General features: G+C 38.0%; 1 protein-coding gene across 1 annotated transcript in view; it reads right to left on the reverse strand.

Annotated features, from left to right (window-relative positions):
* Window positions 1-14,000, reverse strand: part of HCRTR2 (hypocretin receptor 2) — a 113,111-nt gene extending 99,111 nt beyond the window's left edge. Inside the window, exon 1 of the mRNA XM_028167648.2 lies at window positions 13,778-14,000. Coding sequence (XP_028023449.2) covers window positions 13,778-14,000 — 223 coding nt within the window. The remainder of the gene's footprint in view (window positions 1-13,777) is intronic.
* Between the last annotated feature and the right edge of the window lie 5,789 nt (window positions 14,001-19,789).

Genomic DNA, 19,789 nt, shown 5'->3' on the forward strand with positions numbered 1-19,789 from the left:
CCCAGGGAGGTGGAGGTGGGCTGTGGCTCACAGTGTGTGCAATGACACTTTCAGCTGAGACTCCAGGGAAACATAATTATTATTATTAATTTTATGTTTTGATTCATTCCATTGTTGGTTCTGGCCTTATTTGTTTGTTTTTTTCCCTTTCTTTTTTTGTCTGTTTTTTTGTTTTTGTTTCAGTATTATTTTTTTTTTTTAATTCAGTCTTTTGGGGTCTTCATGTTCTATAACATATTTTTTATTTTTATTTTTTTACATACTTCTATTTTTACTTTGCTTTTCTGTTGTCCTGTGTTTTTCCCCTTTTTGTTTTATTTTATTATTTTTAAAATCATTTTTATAGGTTTTATCGGTTTCCTTGCTTTATGCCTTAGTTGGCATACTGCTTTGGTTTTGATTTTAGGTTTGTGTTTTTGTTAGTTTTGATCCTAATTGTTTGATTTCGCTTTTGAGTTCTTCTATTTCTCTGGTTGTTCTCTTGTTTTTGATTTGTTTGGTTCTGTTTTTGTTTCTTTTGCATGTGTGGTGCGTTTCCTTGATTGTGTTTTTGTTTGTTGGATTTTGTTTTTACCATTTCTCTGGGGTTTTGTTTGTCTGTTTTGTTTTTTTTCTTTAATATATTTTCTATTTATTTTTCTATTTCTATTTTTATATTGCTTTTCTGTTGTTCTCTCTTCTTTCCCCTTTCTCTTTTTCTTCTTATCATATTTTTCAGTTTGTTTTGTTTCTTTGCTTCCTTCTTCAGTTGGCACTCTGCTTTGGTTTTGTTTTTTAGTATTTTGTTTTTGTCAGTTTTCTTTTTAATTGTTTGATTTCATCCTTGGGTACTTTTGTTTTGCTGGTCTCTTGCTTTTTGATTTATTTGGTTCTGTTTTTGTTTCTTTTGTGTGTGTGCGTGTTTCCTTGTTTCTTTTTCTGTTTGTTTGATTTTACTTTTTACCATTTGTCTGGGGTTTTCTTAGTCTTTTCATTCTTTCTTTCTTTTTTTTTTTTTTTTTTAAATCCCCTTTATTGCTGGGATAAGCAAATTGCAGGGTCTTGATTCCTCGACCAGAAGTCGGGCCTGAGGCTCTGGAGTGGGAAAACAAAGTCCAGGATGCTGGACCACTAAAGAATTCCCAGCCCCAGGGAAGATTAATCTCTGAGAGCTCTCACGGAGACCTCTATCTGAATCCAAGACCCAGCTCCACCCAACTGCCAGCAGCTTCCAGAGCTGGACACCCCACACCAAACAACAAACAAGACAGGAACACAAACCCACTCATCAGCACACAGTCTAATTAAAGTCATACTAAGCTCACAGACACCCCAGAACACACCACCTGACATGGTCCTGCTCATCAGAGGGAAAAGACTCAGCTCCACCCACCAGAATGCAGGCACCAGTCTATCACATCAGGAAGCCTATGCAAACCACTGAACTAACTTCACCACCAGGGGCAGAAAAGAGAAGCAAGAGGAACACAAATACTGTAAATTAGACAAAATGAAAAGAGAGAGAAATATCTTGCAGGCAAAGGAGCAAGAAAAAAACCCCCACAAGAACAAATATATAAAGAGGAAATAGACAAACTACTTGAAAAAGAATTCAAAGTAGTGATAGTAAAGATGATTCAAGATCTTAGAAACAGGATCAAGCAAATACAAGAAAGTTTTAACAAGGACATAGAAGAACTAAAGAGCAAACAAACAGTAATAACAAACAAAATAACGGAAATTAAAAATACTCTAGAAGGAATTAATAGCAGAATAACTGAGGCAGAAAAACAGATAAGTGAGCTGGAAGATAGAATAGTAGAAATAACTGCCACAGAGAAGAATAAAGAAAAAAGAATGGAGGACAGTCTCAGAGACCTCTGGGACAATATTAAGTGTACCAAATTTTGAATAATAGGAGTCCCAGAAGAAGAAGAAAAAAAGAAAGGGTCTGAAAAAATATTTGAGGAGATTATAGTTGAAAACTTCCCCAACATTGGAAAGGAAATAGTCAATCAAGTCCAGGAAGCACAGAGAGTCCTATACAGGATAAATCCAAGGAGAAACACACCGAGACACATATTAATCAAACTAACAAAAATTAAACATAAAGAAAAAATATTAAAAGCAGCAAGGGAAAAGCAAAAAATAACATACAAGGGAATCCCCAAAAGGTTAAGAGCTGATCTTTCAGCAGAAGCTCTACAGGCCAGAAGAGAGTGGCAAGATATATTTAAAGTGATGAAAGGGAAAAACCTACAACCAAGTTTACTTTACCAGCAAGGATCTCATTCAGATTTGATGGAGAAATCAAAAGCTTTACAGACAAGAAAAAGTAAAAACAATTCAGCACCACCAAACCAGCTTTATAACAAATGCTAAAGGAACTTCTCTAGGCAGGAAACACAAGAGAAGGAAAAGACCTACAAAACCAAACTGAAAACAATTAAGAAAATGGTAACAGGAACACACATATCAATAATTACCTTAAATATAAATGGATTAAATGTCCCAACCAAAGGACACAGACTGGCTAAATGGATACAAAAACAAGACCTGTTTATATGCTGTCTACAAGAGACCCACTTCAGAGCTAGGGACACATACAGGCTGAAAGTGAGGGGATGGAAATAGATATTCCATGCAAATGGAAATCAAAAGAAAGCTGGAGTAGCAATACTCAGATCAGACAAAAACGACTTTAAAATAAAGACTATTGCAAGGACACTACATAATGATCAAGGGATCAATCCAAGAAGAAGATATAACAATTGTAAATATTTATGCACCCAACAAATGAGCACCTCAATACATAATGCAAATGCTAACAGCCATAAAATGGGAAATCGACAGTAACATAATAATAGTAAGGGACTTTAACTCACCAATTTCACTAATGGACAAATAAACAAAAATGAAAATAAATAAGGGAACACAAGCTTTAAATGACACATTACACCAAATGGACTTAATTGATATTTATAGGACATTCCATCCAAAAGCAACAGAATACACTATCTTCTCAAGTGCACACAAAACATTCTCCAGGATAGATCATATCTTGGGTTACAAATCAAGCCTCAGTAAATTTAAGAAAATTGAAATCATATCAAGCATCTTTTCTGACCACAACTCTATGAGACTAGATAACAAGTACAGGAAAAAAATCTGTAAAAAATACAAACACATGGAGGCTAAACAATATGCTACTAAACAACAAGGAAGTCACTGAAGAAATCAAAGAGGAAATCAAAAAATACCTAGAAACAAATGACAATGAAAACATGATGGCCCAAAACTAATGGGATGCAGCAAAAGAAGTTCTAAGAGGGAAGTTTATAGCAATACAATGCTACCTCAAGAAACAATAAAAATCTCAAATAAACAGCCTAACCTTATACCTAAAGCAATTAGAGAAAGAAGAACAAAATAACCCCAAAGTTAGCAGAAGGAAGAAAATCATGAAGATCGGATAAGAAATAAATGAAAAAGAAATGAATGAAACAATAGCAAAGATCAATAAAATAAAAGCTGGTTCTTTGAGAAGATAAACAAAATAGATAAACTATTAACTAGACTCATCAGGAAAAAAAGGGAGAAGACTCAACTCAACAGAATTAGAAAGGAAAAAGGAGAAGTAATAACTGACACTGCAGAAATACAAAGGATCATGAGGGACTACATGACAATAAAATGAGCAACCTGGAAGAAATGGACAAATTCCTAGAAATGCACAACCTTCCAAGACTGAACCACGAAGAAATAGAAAATATAAACAGACCAATCACAAGCACTGAAATTGAAACTATGATTAAAAATCTTCCAACAAACTAAACCCCAGGATCTTATGGCTTCACAGGAGAATTCTATCAAACATTTAGAGAAGAGTTAACACCCATCCTTCTCAAACTCTTCCAAAGTATATCAGAGGGAGGAACACTCCCAAACTCATTCTACAAGACCACCATCACCCTGATACCAAAACCAGACAAAGATGCCACAAAGAAAGAAAACTACAGGCCAATATCACTGATGAACATAGATGCAAAAATCCTCAACAAAATACTAGCAAACAGAATCCAACAGCACATTAAAAGGATCATAACCCACGATCAAGTGTGGTTTATCCCAGGAATGCAAGGATTCTTCAATATAGACATATCAATCAATGTGATATACCGTATTGACAAGTTGAAGAATAAAAAGGATACAATCATCTCAATAGATGCAGAAAAAGCTTCTGACAAAATTGAACACCGATTTATGATAAAAACTCTCCAGAAAGTGCACATACAGGGAACCTATATCAAGGTAATAAAGGCCATATATGACAAACCCAGAGCCAACATCATTCTCAATGGTTAAAAACTGAAACCATTTCCTCTAAGATCAGGATCAAGACAAGAGTACCCACTCTCACCACTGTTATTCAACATAGTTTTGGAAGTTTTAGCCACAGCAATCAAAGAAGAAAAATAAATAAAAGGAATCGAAATTGGAAAAGAAGAAGTTAAACTGTCACTGTTTGCAGATGACATGATACTATACAGAGAAAATCCTAAGGATGCCAACAGAAAGCAACTAGAGCTAATCAGTAAATTTGGTAGAGTAGCAGGATACAAAATTAATGCACGGAAATCTCTTGCATTCCTATACTCTAACAACGGAAAATCTGAAAGTGAAATTAAGAAAACACTCCCATTTACCACTGCAACCAAAAGAATAAAGTACTTAGGAATAAACCAACCTAAGGAGGTGAAAGACCTGTATGCAGAAAACTATAAGACACTGATGAAAGAAATAAAGGCAATACAAACACATGGAGAGATATACCATGTTCTTGAATTGGAACAATCAACTTTGTGAAAATGACTACACTATCCAATACAATCTACAGATTCAATGCAATCCCTACCAAATTAGCAATGTCATTTTTCACAGAAGTAGAACAAATAATTTCACAATTTGTATGGAGACACAAAAGACCCCAAATAGCAAAAGCAATCTTGAGAAAGAAAAACAGAGCTGGAGGAATCAGGCTCCAGACTTCAGACTACACTACAAAGCTACAGTAATCAAGACAGTATGTTTCTGGCACAAAAACAGAAGTATAAATAAATGGAACAGGATAGAAAGGCCAGAGATAAACTCACACACATATGGTCACCTTATCTTTGACAAAGGAGGTAAGAATATACAATGGAGGAAAAAACAGCCTCTTCAATAAGTGGTGCTGGGAAACATGGATAGATACATGTAGAAGAATGAAATTAGAACACACCCTAACACCATACACAAAAATAAACTCATAATGGATTAAAGACCTAAATGAAAGGCCAGACACTATAAAACTCTTAGAGGAAAACATAGGAAGAACACTCTTTGACATAAATCACAGCAAGATCCTTTTTTGACTCACCTCCTGGAGAAATGAAAATAAAAACAAAAATAAACAAATGGGACCTAATGAAACTTAAAAGCTTTTGCACAGTAAAGCGAACCATAAACCTGACAAAAAGACAGCCCTCAGAATGGGAGAAAATATTTGCAAATGAAGCAAGTGACAAAGGATTAATCTCCAAAATATAGAAGCAGCTCATGCAGCTCAATGTCAATAAAACCCCAGCCCAATCCAAAAATGTGTGGGAGACCTAAATAGACATTTTTCCAAGGAAGACATACAGATGGCCAACAAACACATGAAAAGATGCTCAACATCACTAATCATTAGAGAAATGCAAATCAAAACCACAGTGAGGTATCACCTCACACCAGTCAGAATGGCCATCATCAAAAAATCTAGAAATAATAAATGCTGGAGAGGGTGTGGAGAAAAGGGAACCCTCTTGCACTTTTGGTCAGAATGTAAATTGATAAAGCCACTATGGAGAACAGTATGGAGGTTCTTTAAAAAACTAAAAATAGAACTACCATACGACCCAGCAATCCCACTACTGGACATATACCCTGAGAAAACCATAATTCAAAAAGAGTCATGTACCACAATGTTCACTGCAGGACTATTTACAATAGACAGGACATGGAAGCAACCTAAGTGTCCATCGACAGATGCGTGGATAAAGAAGATGTGGCACATATATACAATGGAATATTACTCAGCCATAAAATGGAAAGAAATTGAGTTCTTTGTAATGAGGTGGATGGACCTAGAGTCTGTCATACAGAGTGAAGTAAGTCAGAAAGAGAAAAACAAATACTGTATGCTAATGCATATATATGGAGTCTGAAAAAACAGTACTGATGAACCTAGTGGCAGGGCAGGAATAAAGATACAGACATGGAGAACGGACTTGAGGATATGGGGCGGGGAAAGGGAAGCTGGGAAGAAGTGAGAGGGTAGCACTGACATATAAACACTACCAAATGTAAAATGGATGGCTAGTGGGAAGCTCCTGCATAGCACAGGGAAACCAGCTCAATGCTTTGTGATGACCTAGAGGGTAGGATGTGGAGGGTGGGAGGGAGGCTTAAGAGGGAGGGGATATGGGTATATATGTATACATGTAGCTGATTCACTTTGTTGTACAGCAGAAACTAACACAACATTGTAAAGCAATTATACTCCAGTAAAGATGAAGAAAAAAAGGTAAGACATCGAAAAAAAGATAAAACATCAAAAAAAAAAAAAAAAGAATTAACTTCTTATTTTAAATTAAAACATTGGATTTATTTATTTATTTATTTATTTACTTATATGCCAATTTTGTAAATCTGGTTAATGTGCGTCTGTACTCAGAATGTTGACAAAATCAGGTACCAAAGACATTGTAGCCAAAGGTCAGACAAAGGGAGTTAGTATCCTTACCCTGACTTCTTGGAATATAGGATGCTCGTAAGGTTTTCCAAAGCAGACACACAATCCCTGGATATTTCTATGTAGTCAAACTTTTCTTTTAAATTGATTTCAAATCATTTCAGGCACGTAAATTTTTACACTAAATACAACCTACTTCATTAGATTGTTCTGAAGAATAAATGAGGCAATGTATGTAACAATGTCTTCTGAAGAGTAACATAATATTTAAACATTAAATATTGTTCATATGCATGTGATATTGAAAGCAAATTACTGGAAAAGACTCAGTGATAGTAATCCAAAAGTATTTTCAAGAATAGAGTACATATTTATTCTGAATAGCTTTGATTTTTTGTTTATGGGGAAACAGTTCAAATGGAAAAAAAAAATTAATAGTATTTAAATATACATTCAACCCGTTTACTTGGTCAAGATATGATCTCTCATTGGGAACAAAGATGAAATGAATAAATTCAGTCCTAAGAGTCAGCTATCCAAAAGATTGGTCATATATGTCATATATTTCATCCAATAGCCTCTCAAAGTGTTCCACTGTCAGTGTCTAAAGTTCATTTCATTTATGGTGTTATGGGTAATGCCTCTTTGGACATATAAAATACCATTATGCTCCAGGAGCAGTATTATGTGATATAATGATTAACCTATGCAGTCAAATCAATAGAAACTTATGATTTTTTAAAAAGTTAACATTAATTCCATCAGAGAAAGAAAAAAAATGTGAGTAGGTTTGGAAGCCAAAGGAGGAACAAAACAATCTTTAGGTTATCTGAGATAATAAATGTTTACGTCCTCAGTCTTTAATGGTCTCTAAAGACAGCACCTTCAGTAACAAAATAATCCTTGGCCACAATTATCTAACATTTATCCAGAGAGTCACCCCCCTGAACAGGCAAAAGCCTTTTTGGCAACACCTATTTTTACCTTGAAATTTTCTCTTGTAAAGTAACTCTAGCCTGACCTTGATTAACTTATCAAATGAGCTCATTCTCCAAGCTGAAGGACTATAGTCTATCAGAGGAATAGCATGGCAACCGGCCAGCACAGCTCCATAGATCGTCTGGAGGGCACACCTCAGTAACATTCCCATTCTCTCTTTTCTTTCCTTTTTCTTGGTCAGGATTAGAAGCATGGGACAGAGTCAGGATGACAAAGGTGGGCCATGGAACCAGATAAATCCATATTAGAAACCTAGTGCTGGTACTTACAGTCTGACTAAACTTTGGAACTAGTCAAAATAGCTTTTTGAATTTCATGTTTCTCATTTGTAAATCAAAGCTATTAATCTCCTTGTTATAAGTTTGTCATGAGGCATCAAGGAAACATATATATTCATCATGGAACCTAGCTTCCAAGACCTGGCATATAGTACTCCATAAATATTCTTCATTTTCCTTTGCAGCAAGAAGAGGAGTTGGAGATGAATAACTACCCTTTGTTTCACCCATCACATGTCATTAACTGGACCTCACCAGTGAGACGTTATTCAACAGAGCCAGCATCCCTAATGTTGGGGAGTATGTCAGAATTCTACAAGAAGAAGGATGGAAAGGTCGTCTCTCACCAGTGAAATAACACCAGTGGTGGATACTCCTGAAATCTGAGGAGCTGAGTAAGAATTCAGGGACTTTGGAATGCTAACGTAACTGTAGTATGTGATGATTTGCAAATATGTTCTGAAATATGAACTAATAAAACTTCACATAAACATATAAAACACATATGTATGCCCTAATAAAGTCAATAAAATTTCTAAAAACTTCATGTATTTGTATTTGAGTGTTAGATTTTGCCTGTCTTATACATTGGTAACATTTTCATTTATTTCACTTTCCTCATTTTTTTTCAAATATAGAAAAAACCCATTCCGTTTAAATTATCAGTAGCACATGTTATTTCATTATTGTCTTCCCATGGTAAATGTTGCTGTTATCTATGAGACAGCCATTTAAAAAGTTATCACTGAGATTCTGTTCAAGTCGAAAACATGATTTATTTTACCCGGAAAAACTAAGCAGCTATGATTTGCTAAAAATGTGGAGGTGTCAGTTTAACTCTTATTCAGGTAAGCATGCTTTGCATTCTGTAACTAAAATCATACAAGTTTAAAGCTTAGTGGCTAATCTTACCTTTTACGGTTACTGTTCATGACTTCTATCGGGTCTTGGCAGAGATCAGTAATGTATTATCTCTAACCTCTTTCTGCTTCCTGTGTAGGAAAGGGTGGGTTTTAAAAGACCCACAGAGCTGAGATGGGCTTTGGGACAAGTAGAAAAGAAAGGTCTCAGACTTAGGAGCAGCGGGAACTTGCAACTCTGCCATTGCCATGTCTGGGGCATACGATTAGCTCTGTAAGAAGCAACCCTATTCCAGGTATTCCCCCCATCCCACCTACCCAGTTTAGTTTAACTCTTATTGGATGCATTTATTAATGGGCAGTGTGCTTTAACTGAGTTAAATCAACATATTATCTCTATGTGTGTGTACGGGCACGCTGTTTAAAACATCAATAGTGATAGACTGACCAGCTAACATTTCAGAAACTCTGAGTTAATGGAACCTAGAGCAGGCAAATGTAAACTGAGAGAAAGAGAGAAAATCATCATGATGGTTAGGAATGACTTACACATAGAGGTGGGAAGGCAATGTTAAGTAGTCAGTATGATGCGCTAAACATCTGATTGTGGTGAGTGGGTGGAGCTGGTATGGAAAAGAAGAGTAACAGGTGCCAACACCATGTTACTAACAGCTTTTATGAAAACACTTAATTGAGAAAAATGCCAGAGTAGAGGCCATAAAGAGCTACAGAGCTACAGACTGGCCATGGAGGAACAGGATGGCTACCAACCACATCAAGAAGGGATTTCAATAGTGGGAATGAAGAGATAGAAATTGGCATTCCGTGTCTACTGTGTCAAGAAAAGAAAAAATTATATATATTTGTGTGTACTCCTCTAAATATCTCTGTAGAGGATTTCATATATATATCCTCATAGGATTTCTATAAGGCAGGCTTTATTTTTTTTATTTTTTCAATTTATTTGATTCAAGTATAGTTGATTTACAATGTTGTGTTTATTTCTGCTGTACAGCAAAGTGATTCAGTTATAGACATATAGATGTTCTTTTTCATATTCTTTTCCACTATGGTTTATCACAAGATATTGAATATTGTTCCGTGTGCTGTACAGTAGGACCTTGTTTTCTATCCATTCTCTATATAATAGTTTGCATCTGTTAACCCCAAACTCCCATTAATCCGTCCCTCCCCCACCACCTCTCCCCCTTGGCAACCACAAGTCTATTCTCTGTGTCTGTGAGTCAAGACAGGCATTATTAACCATAACTTTCAGTTGGAAAAAACAGGCTCAGAGAGTTTGTTAACTTGCTAATGCCACATAAGAAGTGAGAAGCACAGCTGGACTGATGTCATTTGTTGACTGCTCTCCTCATTTTTTCGTATGAAGATGACAACAGGGAAGATAGAAGCATTCCAGGTGGAAATCATATATTTGAATGTGGAAGTAAGAGAAGCAGAGAATTGTTAATTTTGTCCAGATGTTTAACACTTGAACTGACTAGACCCATCTCTCCATCCAGTTTCTACTCAAGGAATAGTAGGAATGACATCAAACATATTTCCTTGAGTGTCCCCAAGAATTTTCCCCCTACACACATTAATTTTAAAAACATAACATTGCTCAAAATGTACTGGTCAAATAACTGAATGCATCTACTTGGCTAAAGTACAAGACATACTTAGGAATAGGTTATATGTGACATAATTTTGAAGATACTGGAAAAACACTGTTTCCAGAAAGAACCTGTCCCATCTTCCTTCCTAGGATTTAAAATTCTATAATTAGACGTGTATATGTTTTTATTAGGATGCATATAATCATGAAATTGCATGTAATTTTTTGCCTTATTTTGAATGACTTTTATCAACATTTTTTCCAATAAACTGCTTTCTAGCTTGGGAAAGAAGCATCTGATAATGGGGAGGGTATATAATGAGAGAGGCACCATAGAGAGCAGAAGAATAGGTGGGTATAATCAAGACCTTGTCATTCTGCTCACAAAAGGACATTGTGGGAGTAATGACTTCTAACTGATTACACTATATTTGTAAGTTCAACAAGGTTGAGATTTTCCAAGCAGTCAGTTACATGAAAGTACAAGTGGTAAGCGGACCTGAAGGATCAGTGATTACATCCACTGCTTACACGGTGGTATTTCACCTTCATACCCAATGTTGACTCTTTTATCTTGCATAAATAATGTGATTTCTTGTCCTGCCATTCTCTGCATAAAATGACATACCAGGGGGGCAAAAAAGAAATTCTCAATCTAATCTGTTTTGCAAATTTGACAGTGACTTCAAAGAGCAGGAAGTTGTCTGTGAGTAATGACACTGCTTATTTGTTTAAATGTCAAACTTAAACCTCATCAACTTTCAGGGAAAATGTCCACAAAGAGTATGGGTTTCAGTTCAGCCAGAGAGGATTTCAGTGTCATTCAGTTTTGAGGAAAACAGCTGTCAGTTTCATGAAAACAAAGAGCTTTGAGTATATCTTTTTTTTTTTTTTTTAAGCTGAATAAAATTGGACATTTCAGCACTTGGGGCTGTGGACAGTGCTCTCTCACTTGACATTATGAAACATCTACTCTAGAGATGTTTCTTTCTTGAGACTAAAACACTCCTCAGGCTAGCAAACATGCACCCCTAAACTATGCAATTAGGATATGAAGACCATGCATCACAGGTCTGTGCAAGCCAGAATAAAATAACAGCAAAAAGGAGCAAATTTTATCACAGAGGTTAAGTCTAAAATACGATTAGGGAAGGAAAATAATTATGATTTGTAGCTATTCCTGCAAAACACGTCAAAATTTTACTGCAATGCAATAACGTTCCTCCCTCAGTGGGTTTTTGTTGTAAAGAATCACAGAACCATTAACCCCTCATGGTACTTTATTAATAGTGGGCATAGATGCAAGGGAGAAAGGAAATGCATTTAATAGGCTTGCAGACACTGGGAACAAAGAATTAATTTTCTATATGCTTTCTAAATCTAGAGTGGAATATCAGTGAAGAATTCTGGACCTGAGGTCAGAAGAAATGGAACTGAATCTGAATGATGTTCCTTAATAAGTCATTTCATTTCTCCAAGTCTTGCTTCTTCTGTCAAATGTGGGTTACTCTGAGGTTAAGTGAGAGAGTGTATGGTAAGGAGTCTGGCACAGAGTAGGTATTCATAGATGTTCAATTTTGATTATTCACTTATCATTAAGTATTAGCATAATGCAATGAAATGTTGCTATGCTAGTAGCCATGTATCTTAATTATTGTAACTCTAAGCATGGATGACAAGGAGAAGGGAAACAAGAAAAGCATTGTGATTAACAGACTTATCCTTACAACTGGTCCTAACTATGCGTATTTCCACTTTTCACCTTGTCTGCCTCCTCAAAAGATTTCCTTTATGTTTGCCTTAAAAAAAAACAGCAACAAAATTAAAATATCCTGAAAAAAATATAGACAGAGCCAACTACAGTTCTCAGAGGATTCTTATCTTTCTTGTCAAATAATATTCTACCAGCTCTCTCAGGAATGCCTTTCAGTCACATACTACCAACTATTCTGCCTCCTGAATTGGCGAGGGACTACTTTGAATGCCTCTTACCCAGACTGACACATATGGGGAGAGAAGGTAAAAATCAGGCTAGCGCTGAGAGCCTGATAAGTCTCTTATCATCTTCCACTGCAGCTACAAAGTCTTTACTTTGGACTTCAACACCTCCCAGCCTATTCCACCTCACTCATCTTCTCCCCCTTTTTGTAACTGAAAATCAAGAGCGTCTTCTCCTAGCCTCCCCCTATCTCCTGTCATTTTCCACAGAGATTCCCTCCACACTGCCCTCTGCATTTAAACGCCTCCTACTCTCCATTCATCAAGGTGCATGATCCTTCCATTCACAATTTATGTTCAATCGTCCCTCCCTTCCAAAGCCCCTGGTTTTTTGTGTGTGTTTGTTTGTTTGTTTTTAAGTGGATTTCCCAGCTGCCCTAATACACTCCATCACCACAGCCACCATCTAGCCACGGCACCGCTTCTTCAACCCTCAGAAATTGTGCAGAGGTGGGGAGTGGGAGAGGAAATTTATGTTTGCATACCAACCTAGACAGGGACAAATAGTGAGAACCTAGCACAAAGCTTGGTCTGGTCTTTGGAAAATAAGAAATCAGCTGCAAATATTTCCCGAGCCTGGAAACAAGCATGCTCTGGAAAATACATGGGTACAGTGGATAAATGAGTGAATGGACGGAGGGATGAATGATTGCGATCTCCTTGGTACTTTTCTCAGAGGCCCCTCCTCCTTGCTCGCTCCCGGCATGGCTCCTGTTTAATTCAGTTTCAGTGCATGAGTGCACCTCCCTGCTTTGCCTCTCCTCCCACTCCCTGCCCTTTCATTACCACCTCTGGACACAGCCTCAACCCCTCGCCAAAGGGCACTGTACCGGGCTCACAAATCCTTTGTGACTTCCACAGCTCAGGAGAGCTTGCTCCTAAGGGGCACAGCTTCTCATCCTGCCAGCCTGACCTCTCCCCACCCCCGAAACACTCGGCCACGTTACACAAAAGGATGACTAATTCCCCCGCACTCCAGCAAATCCACCTGGAGAGCCCTGCCTCTGCCCCTTGCCCCGCGCTTGGAACCTTGATGCTCCCAAAGGCAACGCGGCTCCCCGCGGCTCCCTGCAGAAAAAGGGATCACCATTCCAGGGCTCGGTCCTGGTTCGTAAAATCAGAAAACTTTTTTTTTTTTTTTTTTTTAATATAACCCCACCCCGAGAGCAGCCACCTCTTTGTGTGCATCCCTGGGGGGAGGAGGGGTCTTGGCAGCCAGGGGTGCGTGGACTTGGCAGCCCCTGCCTGAGGCTGCCCGGCGGACACTCACCCAGGACGTTCCCGATGAGAGCCACCACGAACACGATGATGTAGCCGGCGATCAGGACCCACTCGTATTCTTTGGGGTGGAGGTATTCCCTCCACAGGTACCGCAGGAATTCCTCGTCGTCATAGTCGGTGGGGTTTAAAAAGGGCTCTTGAGTTTCATTCAGCTCCGGAGCAGATGACCAGTTGCGACAAGGGGGGGAGTCCTCCAATTTGGTGCCGGACATCACGGGCTCCAGTCCGGGTCGGCTCAGTGCTGCAAGCGGCTCGGCCCCTGCCCCATGGGCGCCGCGGTCTGCGGCGTGAGGAGGCGCGGACAGGCGACCAGGGGCTCAGGAGCAGAAAATGACGTGAAAAGTTACGGAGCCAATGCCTCCGAGTCTCCCGCCCGCCGGGCAACTCGTACGCCGGCGGGGCTGTGTCTGCAGGCGATGTTGCACCGGGAGGCGAGGAGGCTGAACATCCAGGGACCGGGCACCGGAGGCTGCAGGAGGGACACCGGGAGGGGTAACTGCTACCTCGGCTCCGGCTCAATGACTCCTCATTCCAGCGCGGAGTTCGCAGCCCACAGCCTCCTCCCGCGCCCGGGAGAGCTGGGGCTGAAGAAGGAAAAAAAAAAAAAAAAAAAAAAAGTCTTGAAAATGATATTAACCTGTTTCTCCGTGGGTTCCATCTCCCTCTTTTCTACTTCTTTCTTGTTCCTGCATTTCTCAAGTGCAGTTTCTGTAAACACAGACTTGTGTAGGTCTGTGGACATGGCAAGCCTGGCAACACAGGATTAATATAGGATTTGCGGATGCTTTTGTCTGGGACAGGTAAATAGAAAGTAATGAGGGGCAGCCACTGTGTTCCTCAAGCAGGACGATGCAAAAGTCATTTCAGGCAAGTCATTTAACATTTGCTTGGCTTTGCCAACTTAACTTAGCTAGTACTTGCTGAATCTTTAAGGCATCTCCTCCTCCCCTCTTCCCAAACTGGAGAAGGAGATATATATCTATATCTATCTATATCTATATCTATATCTATATCTGTATCTATATCTATATCTGTATCTATATCTATATCTGTATCTATATCTATATACAGCTGGAATTTGTATTTGCAACAGCAAGTGTCATGTGAAATACAGCAGCAAATCCTTGAAGGACACTAAGGGTAAAAAATGTGATCATAGTTAATGTTGTCCAGCAGAGGCGGCACTGACATTACCCCACAGCATTAAACGGATTCTCAGTAGGAGGTACACAAGCAGAGGGGCTCTCTCTGGGGAAGCCCACACCACGCTGGTCTTTCTTCTCATTGACTCAGGACTGATGTCACCTGCTGTTCTCTCATGGATTGATTTTGTCTCTAAGGATAGCATTTTGGGATTTGTTAGAGTGTGAGTTCATGATCCTTTCACTTTCAATAACCATGATAGGAGCATTGTATTTTATTGATTACAATCCTGGACATGGGAAGGGCCTTGGAATCATCTAGCTTAAACTTCAGCTTAATATTAGAAGCCTTCTGATAATATTGTTAATGTGTTTGCACCTAGTTTGGATGTGACCACAATTCACTCCCTCCACCATCATGGGACTGCTCTAGAGGTTAGAAAACTCTACATTAAAATAAGGTCTTAAACCAGCATCTGTCTTTCTCAGTCTTTTAGCCTCAATTCCTAGTTTACATCTTGATGCTACATGCAATAAATCCTCCACGTGACAATCCTTCACATAAGCATCACAATTCCCCCCACCCACTTCCGTGCTTCCTACGTTCACTGTTTCCCCAATTATTTCCATTGTTTTTCAAATGACACTATCTTCACAACCTACCTTCACTTGGTCTTCCTTTAGACAGTTGTCAATACCCTGCAGGGTATACAGCTAGGCGGAAATACAGTGATCTGGTTTGCCAGTACAAATGTAAACTACTCTTTGGATGCAACCAATGTTTGTATCTAATTATTTTTTCAAAAGTCACAAGATGCTGTTGATTCATACTGAGTCTTTATTTAAGATCCCTCCCCCACCCCCAATCATAATTCTTCACATTTGTTTTGCTCTTTACAGTTTACAAAATTCTTTCACGCACCTTACATTAAAACTCCCTGAGAGTTTGGCCCAGTTTTGCAGATGAGGAAACTGTTCCTGGAGAAATTAAGTGTTTACCAAAGGTCAAGTGAGGAATCAGTGGCAAAACCTTCAGTTCTTCTGACTCCACCCTGATGCTTCCATCATTCGACGGTGTCATGTTTCACAAGAAACACTATTGTGGTATTTTCCCAATCCACACTAGTCAAATTTCTTTTTAAGAGAAGGGAATAAATAGGCATTTTATTTTTAGACACATATTTACTTAGTGCTCTTATTTCACTCAGAGATACAAGTTAAACAAGGTTACTGCTTTCATGCATTTTACTTTCTACTGAAGTTAGAAACAAGTCAACTAATAACTACTTAAGAAGAATATGAAGAAGGGACAAATGCTATGATGAAAGCCAAACAGGTGAAGTGAGTGGAGAATTCCAAAGGCCATATTAGAAATAGATGGTCAAAAAGACTTGGGTGAAGAGGTGGCATGTACGTAGAGATACCCAAATGGTAAATGCACATATTAATTTAATTTTGTTAATTTGAGGCTTAACCAAATCATCCTAAATACTGATGTTCTTTCCAAAGCATTAGCCATTTCTCTAGACCTCCTGTCATCAGTAAATTTGATAAGCAGGCCTTCTGTGTCTTCATTCATGGTCATTAATACAAATCTGCTAACGTTATCCTGTGGTATAATATGTTCCTCTGATTTATTAATATTTGTATTTTCCGCTTCCCTGTACTATTCTTTTCAAAATGGGGGAAGTTGTTGCAACTTTAGTTCCAACCTGCATTCATTAACCTCTGCAAATTCCTTGCCGTTGACAATCCATAAATATGGACCCCGTGTGCTATTCCTATGTACTCAGTGCCATTAGCTTTCATTTGGTGGCACTTCAACTTGTCAGTACTTCCATCTTTTTAAGCTTTCTACCTGCAATTAATCATCACTCTTTCCTAAAAGTGTCAATAAGGAGAAATGAGAATATTTTCAAGATATTGTTCTGATATCTGCTTTATGCTGTGACAAGCCTAGATTTGTCTTGATCCTGCAAGGATTCCATTTCTGTAATACTGCTGTCTAGGATTTATCAGGTGATTTATTTTAAATATGCTACTCCAATGCCATACAAAAATTCACTCAAATATTCAAATTATTATTTGTTTTACATTTTATAAGCACATTAGAGAGAGATGATAAATATTGCAGGACTCATTTTGATATGATCTCCTTCATTAGATCTTTTATACCTTTTAGGACATTTGAAAAGAATTTTTTGTTCTGTAGATATTATTCTCTTCAATTCCAAATCTTTCTGCTGGATGTAGGGAGAAAGAGCCAGCCCAATATCATGAGACAGTAAAGAAAGTTCCAAATTTGTCGTGATGACCTCTTAAGGATGTTATAAGAATTAAATGAATTGATATTTTTAGAACAGTGTCTGCTACATAGAAAGTGATCTGAAAATGTTTGTTGAATAAAATTTTAAGCTATATGATCTCGTGATGTGAATATTATTTGCTTTACATACTAATTACTCTAAGTGTTAATATATTTCCTTAAAAAAAGAAATGTAGCTCACAATAGTCTGAGTAGTTCTGTTTAACTACCCAGATTAATTTTTTTGTCACTTTTATTTTAGCTCCCCCAGTAGCCTGAATATTAAAACTGAGAAAGAAAAGGAAAATAAATCTCTAAATCAGATTTTTTGGTTCTCTCAGTGGTTGTAGTTAGGTTGCTCAGAGATCTCAGATTGTATGGGTTGTCCCAGATTTTCCATACTTTTTGCAGCCTTATAATAACACTATGGGTTCATTTCAAAAATGTTTCTGAGTATCTCCTTTGTCCCCAGGAGCACATAACTAAGAGCTGGGGACATAATGATCAACAAGACATAGTCCAGCCTCAATGATAGTCAGCCTCTCACAGTCCAATGGTGAATTAGAAGTGTTATCATTACAGAATCACTCTGTGAGTTTCTAGGGTAGAGGGATGTACAGAGTGTCATGAGTACATGAAAGAACACCTAATTTAGCCTGGAGAGAACTGAATGGATGGCTCCCCCACAGGGAAAGCCACTCTTGAGCTGACCCCTTGGAGAGAAGGAGGCAATGTCTAAGTGGTTAAGGATAGGAGGTGTCCAGGCAGAGGGAACAGCACTGAGTGAAGACTTGGAAACAGGAGAAAACATGGAGTATGTGGGCAAAAGCAGGTGAAAAGTCAGGCTTGTGTAACTATCCCTGGCAGTGATGTGGAGAATGAGTTGGAGAAAGGTGAGTCTGAAGGTAAGGGCTGGTAGGAGACTAGTAGGGTAATCCGGCTGTCCAAAGGAAGGTGGTAGTTTTGGGGATTGAAGGGAGCTGGGTATTATTAAAAAAATTAATTGTCTGAATAGACATCATCCAGGATGCAAATATTTTGCTTAATACTGCCTTGAGGAGGGCTGACTACACAATAATAGTACGTTTGAAGTTTACGTCTCTGTTTCTCTGTAAATTTTGAAGATTAAACTAAAGAAAAGAACAAAGAGTTGTCCTACTGTCGAATTTCCGGTATTTGAAAAGAAGTTGTTTTCCTTCCGTCTTTTCTGTTAGAATGAAAATTTTTATTTTACCTCAAGAAATGAAAATTCATTATTTCAAGTTGGAGCACTCTCAGTAATGACTGTACTGATCTGACAGATTCACAGAAAAAAATGCATTAGTTTTTCAGGACGTTATCTGACATCTGTAGGCTTCAAAAACCACATTTTCTTACAATATGGCCTTGAGCTAGATATTTCTGGAAAAGTCCCTGCATCACAAGGGGCCTAGAAATATATTTTTCATATAAAAAGGAGGAAAGAGACTTCTGATGACTTGTTACTACTAGGAGTAACTCTGGAGTGGGTTCTTGAGAATGAAATCACCTCTTGCCCTAAAAGACTCCGACATTAACAAAATCATTTGTCACCAATTACTACAAAACATTTATGTCTCCTCTGTTTCTTTTTCTTCCCATCCTTCTTTTACCCCTTGCCCTCTTTTAATTAAGTTTTATTTCAGACAAGGTTCTCTGCATTCCTTCATCCCTCCTATCCTGAGTTATCAGGTCTGACATTTTACCCTCATGGTTTTTATGTTCAACAATATCTGAAACTTTTGCTCTATTCCTATCCCACGTCAAGCGTGAATAGACACTGTTCCTCTCTTATTAAGTTTTTGTCTCCTTAAAAGCATAGATGAGTAAACAAGTAATTTAATTTAGTAAAGCAAATGTCCTTAGGAGTACACCCACAAAAGTCTGAAAAGGCAAGAAGAAACATGTACTCTCTCAAAGTAGGGTCAAGACTATCCAAAGGAGATATTACCTGCACTCAGAACTGAAGGATGAAGAGTGATAACCAGATTATGGGAGATTTGAGAGAGACAGTTGGGACCAGATGGAAGCAAGTGACTTGTCTGTGAGACCATGTGAACTGCATGCTTTCATCCGTGTTTACATCGGCCAAGCTTTCTGCCAAGTGCTCTGCCAAGCGCATTACATGCACCATCTCAATTTATCCTCAGAACTCTAGGAGGTAGGTCTTAGGAATTATTATACTAAATTTACAGATGAATAAAATGAGACACAGAGAGGTTAAGTAACTTGCCAAAGGTCACACAGCTAGAAAGTAGCAGAGTCCTACAGCACAGTTGTCATGATCCAATTCCAGAAACATATATGTTTTTCCCATTACTCTATACTGTTTCCACAGTAAAGAATCAAGAACTTTTCAGTATGATCAGCTGTTTCCTTTATTAGTATTCATAATATGGAAAGTTTTGATTCTTAAAATACATATTTGTAAAATTATATACATTTCATATATTTTAAATATTCCCATTCTGTAAGATGGGAAAAGCCCAAAGGAACTTTTCAGCCAACACAATATTTTTAAGGGTAGTGTTGAAGA

This window comes from Balaenoptera acutorostrata, chromosome 10 (assembly GCF_949987535.1).
Source record: "Balaenoptera acutorostrata chromosome 10, mBalAcu1.1, whole genome shotgun sequence".
Taxonomy (NCBI): Eukaryota; Metazoa; Chordata; class Mammalia; order Artiodactyla; family Balaenopteridae; genus Balaenoptera; species Balaenoptera acutorostrata.